Source organism: Bos taurus, chromosome 24 (assembly GCF_002263795.3).
Source record: "Bos taurus isolate L1 Dominette 01449 registration number 42190680 breed Hereford chromosome 24, ARS-UCD2.0, whole genome shotgun sequence".
Classification (NCBI taxonomy): Eukaryota; Metazoa; Chordata; class Mammalia; order Artiodactyla; family Bovidae; genus Bos; species Bos taurus.
This window is the reverse complement of record NC_037351.1, coordinates 571650-588019: the sequence shown is the minus strand read 5'-3', so window position 1 is coordinate 588019 and position 16370 is coordinate 571650. Positions and strand designations below refer to the sequence as shown.

Sequence of the window (16370 nt, the reverse complement as noted above, 5' to 3'; positions counted from 1 at the left end):
CCTGAGGCTGTTGTCAAAATCAACACAGCAAGCAGCTACTGATCAGAGTGTCAGACCCCACCCCTCCCCAGAAGCTTAACAGGGGGACAAAGGAGAGTCAAGGTCAGCTCCTGGTACCCTTAGGCCAGGTCACTAAACACAGAGACTAGTAAAACAAACCCCTAAGCACAGTGGGGCCGGTATCTGGAGTTGCTACAGTATTTTATCTAAAATAGCCAGTTTTCAACAAAGTATGGCAAGTGGCCCATACAGAGAAGGAAAAAAAGGAAACAAATTACTTTTTAAGAGACAGAAGAACCATTAGATTTGGCAGAAAAGACTTCAAAGCAGTCTGAAACTTCTGAAGTTTCGGTCTGAAGAAAAAACTTCAAAACGTTTGATTTTTAAAAAAATTAAAGGAAACCACACATAAAGAATGGAAGGAAAGGCTTCCCTGGTGGTTCAGTGAATAAGAACTGGCCTGCCAATGCACAGGACACGGGTTCAATCCCTGATCAGGGAAGATCCCACGTGCCACAAAGCAACTAAGCCCATGCACAACTGCTGAGTCTGCACTTCAGAACTAGACAAGCCACCGCAGTGTGAAGCCCGCACACAGCAACGAAGAGCCTGTGCAGCCACAAATAAATAAATGTTTTGTAAATCAGAATTAAAGGAAGTATACTGACAATGTCTCATCAAACAGAGAATATCAATAAAGAGGCAGAAATTACTAAAAAGAACCAAATGAAAATTCTGGAATTGCAAAGTCCAGAAACTGAGGTCAAAAGACACAATCTTGGTGCACAACAGCAGAACTGAGCTGGCAGAAGAATCAGCAAACTTGAGGGCAGATTGATAAAGATCATGCAATCAGAACGAGAAAACAGAATTCCGAAAACTGAACAAGACCTCAGAGACACATGGGACAGCAGTCAGTGCACAAGTATGTGACATGTACATAGGAGGAGAGGAGGGGAGAAGGAGAGGAAGACAGCCAAAGACATGATGACTGAAAACCCCAGATATGATGAAAATATCAATCTGCACACCCAAGCAGCTTAACAAATTCCAAAAAGGAGAACGCAAAGGGATCCACACCCTCACATATCATAGTCAACCTGCTGAATGCCAAAGGAGAAACTCTTGAAATCAGCAAGAGAAGGACTTCCCTGGCAGTCCAGTGGTAGTCCAGTAGGACTCCACACTCTCACTGCCGAGGGCTCAGGTTTAATCCCTGATTAGGGAACCAAGATCCTGTTAAGTCACGTGGCATGGCTGAAAGAGAAATTAGCAAGAGAAAATGAAAAACACATTTGAAATGCAGCCAAAAAAAAAAGCCCTGTCAACCAAAATTCTTACATTCAGCAAAACTTTTTTTTTCCTGGCCATACAGCTTATGAGATCTTAGCTCCTTGATTAAGAACTGAACCCAGGTTCCAGACCCTAGGCAGTGAGAGCAGAGTCCTAACCACTGGACCACCAGGGAATTCCCGCAAAACATTTTTTAAAAAAGGGCAAAACAAAGACATTTCCATATAAAAAAGATCTGGGAGAATTTCTTGTTAGCAGACCCATCTTATAGGGAATACTAAAAATAAATTATTCATTCTGAAAGAAAGGGACCTCAGGCAGTAATTATAATCCACTTGAGAAAAACAAAAAGTATAGGTAATGGTGATCATGTAGGTAAAAGGCAGTAAAAGTGCATATTTCTTCTCTTTTTCTCTTTTAATTGATTAAAAATCAAGTTAGTATAAATTTAAAGTAGATTTTGGTAAGATGCATATCATAAACTTTGATGTTCGAGTCAAACACCAAGCAAATAACATAACGTGATACAATGTAGTATACTATTATATACACATATGTGTGTATATATATATTTAAGGCTTACAAAAGGAATTAAAATATTACCCTAAAAGTGTTTACTTAATACAAAAGAAAGTAATAAAGAAGGAACAGGGGGAGGTTAGGGCAGATGGGAGGACAGAGAGCAGAAAGTGAAGTGGCGAGGGTAAATCCAGACATAGTGACATGAAATGTGAGTGAAGTGAATATCTAATCAAAGGCCAGAGCCGCAAGATGAAGTTTTTTAAAGATCCACTATATGCTTTCTACGAAGGCAATGGCAACCCACTCCAGTGTTCTTGCCTGGAGAATCCCAAGGACGGGGGAGCCTGGTGGGCTGCCGTCTATGGGGTCGCACAGAGTCGGACACGACTGAAGCGACTTAGCAGCAGCAGCATATGCTTTCTACAGGAGACATACTTTAGATTCAAAGATATAAAAAAGAAGTCAAAAGCACAACGGAAAAAGATATACCATACAAACAGCAATCACAGGAGATCTACAGTGGCTATACTACTATCAGAAAAAAACAGACTTTAAAACAAAACGATTACTAGACATAAAGGAAAATTTTATGATGATAAAAGGGCCAATCTATCAGTAAGATAAAACTATAAACATACACACCTAACAACAGTGCTCCAAAATATAAAGAGCAAAAACTGACAGAAGTGAAAAGAGACACAAATAAGGCAGTCGGAGATTTCAATACACATTTTTAGTAACTGACGTAACAACCAGACAGAGGAATAAGGAAAGAGAAGAGCTGACAACACTACAAAACCTAGCCAGACGCTCCTCTACCCCACCTGAAGGGTAGGACATACATCATTCACAAGTGCACATGGAGCGTTCTCCAGGAGAGACCATTGGCCAAGCCATCAAACAAGCCTCAATTTAAAATGACTGGAATGATACAAAATATTTTCTCCAACTACAATGGAATTAAATTAGAAATCAAGGCATGTGTGCTATGCATGCAGGCTACATCGTTTCAGTGGTGTCCAGCTCTTTGCGACTCTATGGACTACAGCCCTCCAGGCTCCTCTGTCCATGGGAGTCTCCAGGCAAGAATACTGGAGTGGGCTGCCACGCTCTCCTCCAGGGGATCCTCCTGACCCAGGGACCAAACTGGCATCTCTTAGGTCTCCTTCATTGGCAGGTGTGTTCTTTATTACTAGTGCCACCTGGGAAACCCCTAGAAATCAATAACAGAAGGAAACTTGGGGATTCATTAATATATGTGGAAATTAAACAACACACTCATAAGTAACAAAGGAATCAAAGAAGAAATCCTGAAGGAAATTTAAAAATATTTTAAGGCCAATGAAAACATACCAAAACTTACAGGATGCAGTGAATACATTACTTACAAAGAAATTATGGCTAAAAGTTATATTAAAAAAGATGATCAACTATATGTCAATAAAAAAAGAAGGAATATCTCAAATCCATAAATTAACCTTATAGCTTAACAAGTAAAAAAAAAAAAAAAGAACTAAACCCAAAACAAGCAGAAGGAAAGAGATTATAAACACTAAAGTGGAAATAAACTAGGGACTAGAAAAACAATAGAGAAATATCAACAAAACCAAAAGTTGGCTCTTTGAAAAAAATCAATTAAATGCATGAATCTTTAGCTGCAAGAAACAAAACAAGATGGAGAGAGAGAGAGGAGACTCAAATTACTGATGTCAAGGATTAAAGAGAGATCATTACCACTAACTTTACAGAAATCAAAAAGATTATAAGAACAATATATGCCAACAAATAACAGATTAACTGGACAAATTCCAAGAAAGAATTTCTCTTGAAACTAACTCAGAAAGAAATAGAAAGTAAGAATAGATTTACAAGTAAAAGACTGAATTAGTCCTTTTAAACTTTCCATAGAAAGCACAAGCCCAGATTGGTTTCACTGTCTGATCCTACCAAACACTCAGAAGAACCAATAAACCTGAAGCAAGTGCTGAAGAAGCCCCTGGATCTGACGCACTGCACAGTGAGTACAGTCGTAACCATCAGACTTTCCAGGAGACTAAAAGTGATCATCCAACCATCAGACTTGCCAGGAGACTAAAAGTGATCATCCAACCATCAGACTTGCCAGGAGACTAAAAGTGATCATCCAACCATCAGACTTGCCAGAAGACTAAAAGTGATCATCCAACCATCAGACTTGCCAGGAGATGAAAAGTGATTGTTCCAACCATCAAACTTGCTAGGAGACTAAACGTGATCATCCAACCATTAAAAAAAATGGTAAATATGTAATGTGATATAGGTACTCATTACCACTACTTGGCTATTATATCACAGTATATAAATGTGTCAACACGTACCTTTAATTTACCTGTCAAATATATTTCAATTAAAACACTTTTAATTAATAAAGAATTAATAGCAATTCTTCACAAATTCTTTTTAAAAATAGAAGAGGAAGGAATGCTTCCCATTTCCAATTTATTTCATAAGACCAGTTCTATCCTGATATTAAAATCAGTTATCATATGAAGAAGGGAAAAAAAAAAAGGAACCTAAGCAACCTAACAGTAGCAAACAAAATCTAGTAACTTATAAAAAGGATTATAAATCATGATCAGATGAGATTCATCCCAAGAATGCAAGGTTGGTTCAACATACAAAACTCCATGAACATAATGTACTATAATGAGTAGAATAAATGACAAAAACCACATAATCACCTTAACAGACACAAAAAGCATTTGACAAACTCAAATATCTTTTCATGATGAAAACAAACTCAGAACAGAAGGGCACTTGCTTAACCTAATATAAGCATCTCTGTAAAATCCGTAGCCAACACCATACTCAATATCAAGAAGGAAATGCTCTCTCACTATGACCAGTAACCAGACAAGCACATCTACATCTACTCTCCCACTTCTGGCCACAGTAATTAGTCAAGAAAAGAAATAAAAAGTTTCCAGATTGGAGAAGAAGGAGTAAAACTCTCTATCTGTGGATGACATAATCTTGCATATAGAAAATCCTCAACTATCCATTAAAAAGCTATTAGAATGAACGAGTTCAGCAAAGCTGCAGGTCCCAAGATCGATATGTGAGAATCAATTCTATTTCTACAAAGTAACAATGAACAATCCAAAGCGAAAATTAAGAAAACAATTCCATTTACCACAGAATCAAAAAGAATAAAATACTTTGGGATAAGCTTAACAAACAGAATTCATGTCTTTCTTTTTACCTCTCTGCATCCCTCCCCCTTAACACACACAGAAAATGGGTAGGTTTCTAGTGGTTACTTCATGCTTGAAAACAGCAGGCTGTGTTGGTTAGCTGGCTGGAGATGCAGCCACGCGGGGTGGGTGATGCCCATGCAAGGAGAGGATGCGGCACAGGTGTGAGTGGAGACAAGAGATGGACAGAGCTGCAGAGCAGGAAACGGACCCGGTGCTCCAGGGGTGGCACATGCAGCGTGGTACATACCCAGAAAGGACCGCCCAAGGGGGACTCTGACTTCTCCATCTTTATTATCTGCAGCTACATTTAAAAAGAGAAAGAGAGAGAAAACAGAAAGGAAGAAGAGACAAAAACAGACCGATTTTAACACTGGTAAGTCCTTGTTGCATTTCTTTAAAAAAAAAAAATGGAACAGAAAGACAAGCTTTTGGTTTCTGTGCATTAGGAAATCCACTTTGTGAACCATTGTTCTCCAAACCTGTCCTCTTTCAAAATAAGTCCCTGGGACAGAGGAAAAAAATGAAACGTCACCAAATCTCACTTAATTTCTGAAGTCGGAGGTGCTGACGAGATACAGCAGACCCTACCTTCCACTTTCCCCCGGACACTCACCTGGACACAAACCCTGGCTACAAGACAGCTGTCCCAGGGTCCAGACTCTTCAGAACAAAGCTGTTTCCCGAGGGCACTCAACACAACACTCACCGTGAGCAGACAGCGAGTTCAGCATGTGAACCTGCCCGCCCTTGGACATCACATCAAGTCAGGGAGCAGGGCTGGCAGCTGCCCCCAGCGGTGGCCCAGGAAGGACCCAGTGTGAGATTCCACTGCCAGCCACCTTGCCTTCCCACTCGCCCCCGCCCCACCTGAGGCTTCCCTAGACTGGGCCACCCCAGGAAAACAACAGACTGACCAGAGGCCCTGAAGACCACCAGAGCTCCTCCAGGGGGTTTCCACCTGCAAGTGGAGCTGGGGACGGAGGTCAGTCACTGAGGTCAGAAGCAAAGGCAGGAGCAAAGGTCATGGGTCTGCACCAGGCAACGGAAACTACCCCAAACTGGAGATTTTTCAAGTAATCAGCTAAAAGCAAATACCAGCCTTTCTGCCTAGACCCGGGGACAGCTGATACTGCTCAGGGAAGAGCTGGGGGGATGGAGGGGGTGGTTCATAAACCAACAGGAACCACTGTCTCCTCTCCTTACCCTGCCTCCCTTCCAACACCCCCTTCTGGACCTTCTGGGTTCTGAGTCCCCAGAGCTGGTCAGATTCTCCCAGCTTTTTGGTTCTGTCTTTGATTTAGATCAGGTTCACCATTAATGGGCACCTCCTCTAAAGATCAAAGTACCAAAAGAGGGAAGAGGGTAGGCTACAGGACAGGGCGTTCCACTCAGCCACTTATGGGCTTGGACACAAAGCTGCCCTTCTCTCTCCCGGCCTGATCCCGCTGAGCTGACAAGCAGAGCTTCACACCTGCCCTGCAGAACCACCGGGCGTGGCCAGGTGCAGGGCTTGGGGTCAGCCAGACACACACCCTGGTCAGGGCGGCCAGCAGCAAGCTGGGTGGGAAGGTCACATCCTGTGCACAGCATCCAGCTACCTGAGGTTTTTCGGCTGGAAAGCAACATGATCAGATCTACGTTTTAGAAAAACACCTTCATGTAGGACAGATGGAGAAAGGGCGCTCTGAAGCCGAGAGACACTGGCAATGTTTTGTGATCACGTGCCGCCACAGATCTGTACTGAAGACACACCAGGCACCAAGCTGCAGAAACGACTGCAACACTTCCAGACCACACTGCCCTCAGAGCCTGCACCCCCCACTAGGAGGAGGGCCCCTGTCCCCTTGACTCAGGGTGGGCCTGAGGTGCAGGTCGGCAGAAGCAATGCTGTGTGATTTCCAAGACCAGATCTTTAAAAAGATGCAATGTCCACCCAGTTCTTCCCAGACACTCCCGTTGAACCATGGCTCCACAGTGTGAGGAAGGCCAGTTCTCATGAGGAGCCCACGTGGGAGCGTTCCAGCAGAGCCCAGCTGAGGTCCAACCGACGGCCAGCACCACGTAGACACAAGAGTGAGGAGTAAAGAGAGAAACAGAGAGGGGGAGAGAGGGTGGGAGAGGCAAAGAGAGACAGAGAGATCCAAAAACAGAGGAAGACACGGGGAGGACAAGCAGGGGCAAGAGACAGTGAGAGAGCAAACAGCCCAAACTGCAGAGTCTGGGGTGAAAATGTCCTTTCCTGCCCCCAAATTTGGGGCCCACCTGTTGAGCAGCCACAGAGACAGGAGCCAGAGACGACTAAGCCGAAGTTTCAGCAGGGCTGAGACAGGACAGTCAGCCCTGGGGCGGCCAGAGGACAGGACGGTGCTTGACAGACAAGAGGCAGATCTGCAAATGCCCCGGGCACTCTGGTCCTCATCACGGTTTGAGACTCACTGCTGGGGGCGCCTGGGAGAGAGCACATGGGGGCTACGTGTGGGAGGGGGCGGAGGTGGACAACGGCTGCAGCGGAGAGGTAGGGGGCCCAGGGCCCACGAGGAGGTGTGTTCACGGTGGCCCAGCAACACAGGAACAGAAGGCCCTAGGTCAGCACCGGGCAGTGGGCTGGACCGAGGCAGGACCGTGCCCTGAGGTCCAAGGACACAAAGGAGCCCCTGCAAACGCAGAGCAGTCTGTGCATAAGCATCCTCCTGGGAAGGGGATCCTCAGCTTTCATTCTCGGGATAGTATGCGACTCTCCCCACCCAACATTTTCTTCCAGCTGCACTAAGCTATAACTACATACCATAAAAAATTCACACTTCGAGTGTGTTTAGTACATTCCCAGAGTCCTGCCACCACCACTACTACAGAACTCTAGGGCTTTCATCAGCTCACAAGGACCCCTGTCCTCTTCTGCAGTCAGCCCATCCCCGTCTACCTCCCAGCCAATTCCACCAGAGTGCTGAGACTTGGGGCAAATCTCAACACAATTCACTCGGGTATCTGGCTGGTGGCCCACTCACTGGGAGGCACTCGCTGTTTCTAGTGACTGCACGACACAGGCATCTGGCAGGAGGGACGTGTGACCCTGAGGACAGCATTTAAACAACTTAGCAGCCTCACTGTTGGCACAACCTCAAGACGGCACCCGTTGGGAGCTGAGAGGGAAGCGAGCTGGGAACGGCACTCTGCCTGCTGGAAACCTCCCTGCCCCACCCACTGGGGCCCCGAAGAACCCCGATCCAACAGCCGTCCCAGGGGCCCGGACTGGGGCCTCCAAGGCCATGTCCAGACCAGGTCTGGGGCAGGAGACTGGACAGCGAGCTCAGAGCATCTTGTCACAGCAAGGTCCGCACTCCAGGGGACCACCATGCCAGAGGCAAGAGCCAGCAGCGGAGGGTCGGAGGCGGGCAGCTGGCCACAGGGAGCAATGGGACTTCTGTCACGTGAATCATGGGGTAAAGTAAAACAAACACACTCATCACTGCAAGGTACTGGGAACTGATTTTGAAAAGTAAATAAAGATAAATATGGAAATCACCCCTGAATACTCATTGAAAGGACTGATGCTGAAGCTCCAATACTTGGCCACCTGATGCGAAGAGCCAATTTGTTAGAAAAGACCTTGATGCTGAGAAAGACTGAGGGCAGGAGAAGGGGATGACAGAGATGGTTGGATGGCATCACCGACTCAATGGACATGACTTTGAGCAAACTCTGGGAGGTAGTGAAGGACAGGAGAGCCTGTTGTGCTGCGGTCCATGGGGTCGCAGAGTCGGACCTGACTTAGTGACTGAACAACAAGTGAGCATTCACCTGCCTCTCCTTTATAAATCAAACTGTTGAAAGGCTGAGTAGCATTCACGGGGAAGTACCTCTAGAGGGGCAGGGACAGTAGAGTGGGGTGCTGGGCGGCCGGGACACACTGTCGGGTCTGGGCCCTGGGCCCCCTGGCTGCCACCCTCCAGAGAGGCCAGCTGCCAGGCGTGCCTCCTGGAGGAAACGCACAACAGTCCTGCAGAATCTAAAGGGCGGACCTGGATCGAATCACCTTGCAGAATGTTCTTCACAGGGCAGTCCACACAGCCCTGGTTCAGCAGCCTGATTCTGTGCAGATTCTGCAGCCCTGTCGCTCCAGTGCTGCTGCCGGTCCACTGACCCCATGCTGGGCACAAAGCGCACAACGTAGAACAAACAACAGATAAGTTCAAAGGACAAAGGGGATTTAGGGAGAACTACAGATCATCACTTCATGGGAAATAGATGGGGAAACAGTGGAAACAGTGTCAGACTTTATTTTTTTGGGCTCCAAAATCACTGCAGATGGTGACTGCAGCCATGAAATTAAAAGACGCTTACTCCTTGGAAGGAAAGTTATGACCAACCTAGATAGCATATTCAAAAGCAGAGACAGTACTTTGCCACAAAGGTCCGTCTAGTCAAGCTATGGTTTTTCCGGTGGTCATGTATGGATGTGAGAATTAGACTGTGAAGAAAGCTGAGCACCAAAGAATTGATGCTTTTGAACTGTGGTGTTGGAGAAGACTCTTGAGAGTCCCTTGGACTGCAAGGAGATCCAACCAGTCCATTCTGAAGGAGGTCAGCCCTGGGATTTCTTTGGAAGGAATGATGCTAAAGCTGAAACTCCAGTACTTTGGCCACCTCATGTGAAGAGTTGACTCATTGGAAAAAACTCTGATGCTGGGAGGGATTGGGGGCAGGAGGAGAAGGGGACTACAGAGGATGAGATGGCTGGATGGCATCACTGACTCGATGGACGTGAGTGTGAGTGAACTCCGGGAGTTGGTGATGGACAGGGAGGCCTGGCATGCTGCAATTCATGGGGTCGCAAAGAGTCGGACACGACTGAGCGACTGATCTGAACCGAACTGAACAGATTAAAAGGGCTTCCCAGGTGGCACTAGTCGTAAAGAACCCACCTGCCAATGCAGGAGACGTAAGAGACAGAGGTTAGATCCCTGGGTCAGGAAGATCCCCTGGAGGAGGGCATGGCAACCCACTCCAGTATCCTGGCCTGGAGAATCCCATGGACAGGAGCCTGGTGGGTTACCATCCATGAGGTCACAAAGAGTCAGACATGACTGAGGGGAATTAGCATGCACCCCCATATAGATTAAGAAGACAAACTGCAACAACAAAAAGACACCGACCAATCACAGTTTGTGGCCCATAACTGGATCTTGATCTAAGGAAACAAACTGGCCAAACACTTAGGAAACACAAGAGACAGTTGGAACTCACACAGATGGTGGTTTGATAATAAGAAGAATGGGCTTCTTATGGAATGATGATATTGTGTCATGCTTTCTTAAAGTCTTATCTTTTAAAGACATGTTACAGACCATCTACAAATGGCCTATATCGAGTATTTGCTTCAGCAACTGCAGGAAGAGGATGTGCACGGGCTCTGGAAAACGGTCGGAGGCTGTCAGGGCCCCACACAGAGCACCATATGCTGCTCTCCCACTTCTACATGTTTGAAATTCTCCACAATAAAAAGTGAAAAAGGAAAACACAGCACTGTCAAGACAGACACCACACTCCACTCCTGGTTCACAGTTAAATAGCAGGTTTATGTTAGCATCTCCAGCCAATTTCTCCCTGAAACACGTGGCCTCCGTGAATGCCGCCCCATCTTGGACATTCTGAAAGGGGAACCCACCCCTCTGGGTCCTGCCTCCACTGCACACAAGGGCACTGAAAAGCTTCTGTGGAATGAGAGCTTTTAAAACATTTGATCCTAATTTTGAAAATGATCCCAATCTTGTGATAGGAGACTGAAAAAGAAAAACTTGGGGAAAAACGCCACAAGGTTCCAAGCAGTCACCTCTGGGCAGTGGGGTGGAGAGTGTTTGACTTTTGTGTTGTGTCCTGTCTCCCTCAAAATGTCTACTGAGCAGGTGTCACTCATCAGATAACAAATTAGATATTTTTCTAAGTAACCTGCTTTTTCTCCCTAATACCACTGATGTTTCTTTAATTTTAACTTTCAAGTTGAATGGGTGACCTTCAGAACTGAAAACTTTTATAAAAGATGGCTGGAAAACATTCAAGCTTTTTTTCAGGCTGCCTGACTGTCCTATAGCTGAAGTTGGGCTCCTCAGACTCTCCTCCTGAGTTATTTTAATGTGCATGGTCAGTTCCCCCGGAAGTCTGCCTCCCGGGGCCGGAGGCACCCTCACAGCCCTGGCTGACACATTCCGGAAGCAGAAGCTGGCCACCTGCCAGGTGGAGGGGGCCACGGGGTGGGGAAAGCACAGGACAGAGGCCCATGGGCTGCAGAGCTTCCCAACCCAAACCACTTGGCGTTTTCACAGCCTGCTTCTGGCAGATTAGAGGAAATAAACCCACATACTCATTAAAGGCTTCCCTAGGAGGACGCGGAGACTTAAGTATCTCTTAAACAGTGGACACAAAAATATGTAAATCACCCTGGATTCGAGTACTGAATTCTCAAACTCTTAGCTGGTGTGGGCAAAGGTTAGGAGACAACCCTCCCTGAGTCTGCGCTGGGCCCAGGGGTCAGGAGCCACAGCCCTCCACTCCCCCAGAGCCGAGGACGCCCACTAGCACACTGGCCAATGCCCGTGAGCTGCCATTAAGTGTTAAATTCTGAGTTCACTGCGTGACGCAGGGGCCCCAGTGCCTGCTGTGTCTGTGTCATCATGGCCCACACACGGCTTCTAACAAGGTCACTGCTGCAGAGCCCGAGGCTCAGTGCGCTAAGCCACCAGGGCACCGATGTCTCCCCAGGCCTTCCCCCACCTGGTGAGGACGATCGCGCTAACCACCCACACGGCCCAGTCTGTGGTCGGCTGTGAGATCCTGCACCCCTTACAGGCGAGGTTCAAGGGGCACATATCACAGACGCCCTTGTCTCAGAGGAAACTAAGCTGCAGCTCTTCCCTGGTAAGGGATCCGCGATACAGGAGCCCTGCTTCCTGGGCACCGGCAGCAGCACGGTCAGCACCACCTCAGGTAAGTGTTCCCAAGTCACAGTGGGGAGGACGGTGCTGATGGGGAGAAGCAGCAGAAACAGGCAGTGCTGATCACCTTTACAGCCTAAGTGACACTCAGCAGTCTAGGCTACTCACTGGAGCTGGAGGCCGACCCATTTTCTACATACACTCACACTAAAAGCAGAAGCTACACAAGAGGAAATGATTCACTCAAAGTGAAAGAAAATAACCATCAGGAAAAAGAAAAAGAGTGGGGCAGGAGCACAGTCCACAGGAGTCCCAGAACTAAACAAACTCTGGAGAATACGCTTCTCTAAGCAGCAATTGAGACTGAGCACACACAGTCTCAGATGAAAGCAAAGCGAGAACTGTCTTAGATTCAGTCATTAGACAAAAGAAGTGCAGCACCGAACCCCCTGCAGAGAGAAGCCCACCAGCCCACTTGGTCAAACACAGAACATCAGCTTGGAACGAACACTGTCAAAGGAAAAGGCAAAATCAGGAGCAGTATCTTCTATTTTCTAAGCTGCCAAAAAATGCAGTGTGTTGAGCGTGGGATTCGCCAACCTGAGCTCATGGACCCTGTGTGCCCATCCAAAGCCCACAAAGCATGACGCCAGGTGAATGTTTAATAAGGTACATAACTGATCCCAGTTGACTCAGGAGGAAGACAAAAACGGAGAGGCTGTGCGAAGAGCACAAGCCACACACACAAGGTCAGAGATAAACACGCCTCCGCAGGGACGTCTGTTTCTGGCCTGATTAAGCCAGAAACAGACCAGCAGTACCACCCCCTGCCCGATGAGGGTCCAGTGTGACCACGGCCACAGCCAAGGGCGTGTTAAGAGAGCTGATCACTCGCTCAAGTCCCAGCTTCATGGATATGCTGTCGAGTCAGTCACTGATGGAGAACACGGCTGCCATGACAGACGCCAGCACCACTTGGTAAGACCGTGACTGCCTGGAGGCCACTGGGCGAGGGCAGCCCAGCCTCTCCCCGGGAGCTCGGCTGATGCCACTCCTGGAGTTACCGGGCTTTCTCCCCGAAGCTGCCGGTCACCCACCTGAAAAGACCCGGCGTTTCAGGTTCAGCTCATTGGCCACGCGGACCTCGGTGCAGAGCTTCAGCATGAGCAGCATGGTCAGGATCATGACGACACTCTGCCAGAGCAGTGGCGACTCGAAGTGCCTCCCAAACCTGCGGGGGAACACGCCGTGGCATCAGGGAGGCAGCAGGCAGAGCCCAGTGTGCTGGTCAGACAGCGCCGGGATGGGAGGGCCTGGACCAGTCCTGGACAGCCAGGCCCAGGTCTCCACAAACGCCTGAGATGATGTGCAGGAGTGAGACATGCCGCACACCCCTCCCCAGGAATCGCTGGGAGCCTCCCAAGGCCTTGGACTGACTGAGTGGGCCTCCTGCACACCGCCCACCCCCCAAAAGCCCAGCCAGGGATCCATCACCCTCCTGCAGAGACGCTGCTGCCACCAGGTGAGACGCCCAGGCTCCAGACCACCCGCCTCCCCAGGAAGATGCATCCCAGACTTGGGACCAAGAGCATCTCCACCCTCTGCCTAAAGAGCAGGGGTCTCCAGGCCAGCACAGTCTGAAGTGTGAGCAGAGCAGGGCACCAGGCCCCCACCCCTCACGAGGGAAGAGGTGAAGTCAGCGAGGGTATGGGTGTAGGCCTGGCAGACCCCCACTGAAGCCCCATGTCCCCCTCTTCTCCCAGCCCCAGCCCTGCCCAGCTATAGGACCCCAGGCCTTCCTGCTGACTTTTGTGTTGAGCATTTTACCACCTCAGCCAAAAATTCCTGAAGGCCAGAGCCACAGTCCAGTGACCGGCACCAGTGGGCCCATTAGAAGACCTCAGTCCCCAAGGGGTGATCACAGCACTGCCCTCCCCATACCAGCTGGGGGTCTCAAACGTGGCCACCAGAACCACGAGGGCTGGGACATTCAACCCAGCCCACTGCAAGCCTGCAAACCCGTCACCCCAAGGTGAGGCCTGGGCACAGCGCCCTGCAAGCCCAGGCCCCAGTCCTTACTTGGCTGTTCTGGGGCAGAGAATCCACTGCGAGCAGTTTCCCAAACCTGAGCTGGTACCAACTGTCAAAGTCGGGAGAAACCAGGCGACAGGCAGATAGTGGCCCACCTCCCCGCCCCCTCCCTCACACCCATCCCTTCAAGGAGACGGTCACGAGAGCTGCTGCTGCTGGGCCACACACGTGCTTCTGCACAGGCTGGCTCCGGCCACCATGCTGCCCCAGCCCTCATGCTGTGACCCACCACCTCTGGGCTTCGTCTCTTCTGTAAAGTGCAGACCCTCAAGCCCTATGGCTGTTTGAGGACATTTCTAGCCAATTCTAGGAACTAGCCCCCACTGGTTACCTAGCTGACCCCAGGGGCTGACAGACCCATAGATAATCCAGAAGAGGAGACATAGAAGGGTCTGTATCAGGCTGGGGGCACTGGGGCAGGTGGGCCTCACAGTGAACACTTCGGTCTAGTGTTTCACTTCTAGTTAGTTACAAGACTGAAGACATGGGATTTGGGCCATTGTGTAATAAATGCCACTTCCATTTTTTTAAATTGTTCAACAGAAACAATGAGTGACTAGGAAAACTGGGGAAGAAATGAAGGTTGGTGCTTCACCTTATACCACACACCAAAAAATCAAATCTAGGTGAATTCAATATTTACAGTAAAGAGAGAGATATTTATAGTGAAGTAAGGGTGGTGGCAGAGGTGAATATTTAACTGCTTTTAGGGTGAAGACAAGCTAAACAAGACACAAAATTTCAAAAAGCTCAACTTCCCACAAAAGATATACAAGCGACAAAACAAATAAACAAAGTGCAACATCATTAGTAATTTTTAAAAGCTCATTAAAATAGACCCTATGTTGTACTCATCGGGTGGGTTAAACTTCTCCCGTTAACCCTTACAGTCTGTGCTGGCACGTTGTCAGAGAGCCCTTTCTCCTCTCCTGCCTTGACAGTGAAGTTGGCACAGCCTCTCATGCAGATGATGGGAGAGCCCGGCTCAGGGGGAGCTGGTCCAAGCACATCCTCCCAGGGTGCAGCACACACCTGTCGCTCCCCGGGAGACACACATTGCAGAAAACGTGCAAAGTTTCACAGAGCTTGAGAAAAGTTTCCACCAGAACACCTCTGATGTGCCTTCAAAGCCCCAAAAAAGCTCAAGTGGAAGAGAAGCTGGGTATCTATTTTCTGCTCCCACCAGGACACCTTCTGCCCAAGTAGCAGCTTGCCACTACCCCTGTGATACAGTGTCCCAGAGTCTCGGATACAATTTTACTACATCTCCAATACAATGTCACCACACCTCTGGTACAGTGTTACAACCTCTCTGATCAGACAGGGGTGTGGCTGGAGAACTAGCTCCCAGATGAATCAGGCCCTGGGTCAGAGGCCCTGCAGCATCATCCCTGCGCCCTGGGCCTCTCCCTCCCTTCTCTGCAAAAATCACTCAGTCCTTCTGGCTTCTGACAACACAAATGCCAAGTCCTGTCCATCAGCACTGTGCATGATCTGCTGAATGCTGGTTCTGCAAAAGGATGGGAAGAATCATAGGAATGAAAGCATCAGAGTCTCGTGACTTTCAGAAACCTGGGGTTTATGTGGCTTGGTCAGCCTCCAACAGGCCTGCAGAGCCACTCACATGCCTCATGCTAGAAATTTCCCAGGGGCTTCCCAGGCAGACAAGAGTTTCTAGGACCACCTTCCTGGCAACCTCTAGGGAACTATACTCTTCACTTCCTCTATGTCCACCACTGTTCTTACACAGACCCAGCTCCATGCCCACCCGGAGCCCCCGGCCTGAGCTCTGTCCCTCCCCACCACCCAGAACCCATGTATGTGTGTCTGTACGTCCCATATAGCATTGCTGCTAAAGTTTTAACCCTACAGCATCCGCCCAGGGTCTGGCTCATGGGAAACCCTCAGAAACCTGTTAAATGAAATGGGCTGCTAACCCATGAAGCCTGGAGGGGACTCTGTTAACCTATGAAGCCTGGAGAGGACCCAGGAGTAGGTGCTTTGGAGGCTCCAGAGAAAGGAAGGAAATGGGAGACAGGCATTGCCCTCAGAGCAGAGGGACCTTGGGACCAGGTGGGCAGAGACGTGCCCACTCATTACAAGTTGTAGGCGAAGCCTGGCCTGTCTGCTGGGCTTAACCACATGAACTACAAAGTACTGCCAGGTGTGAAGTACAGGGAAAGCACATTCCCAGGTGAAAGGGACGCTGGAGCAGAGACCAGCACCCCTTGCCAGCCCTCCCTTCTTCCCATAGGATCTCACAGACTTCTGGGATCCCGGCTGAAGGCAATCCTGTGTG

At 48.6% G+C, this 16370-nt stretch overlaps 1 protein-coding gene across 4 annotated transcripts in view; it reads right to left on the bottom strand.

Moving 5' to 3' along the window:
- SLC66A2 (solute carrier family 66 member 2) overlaps window positions 1-16370 on the bottom strand; it is a 41465-nt gene that overhangs the window by 22864 nt on the left and 2231 nt on the right. For 2 of the 4 annotated variants that reach the window (XM_024984314.2, XM_024984315.2), the window contains exons 3-4: window positions 13078-13211; window positions 5299-5352 (exon numbers count right to left, since the gene is read on the bottom strand). In XM_024984314.2, the coding sequence (XP_024840082.1) occupies window positions 5299-5352; window positions 13078-13211 (188 nt within the window). 4 annotated transcript variants of the gene reach the window in all.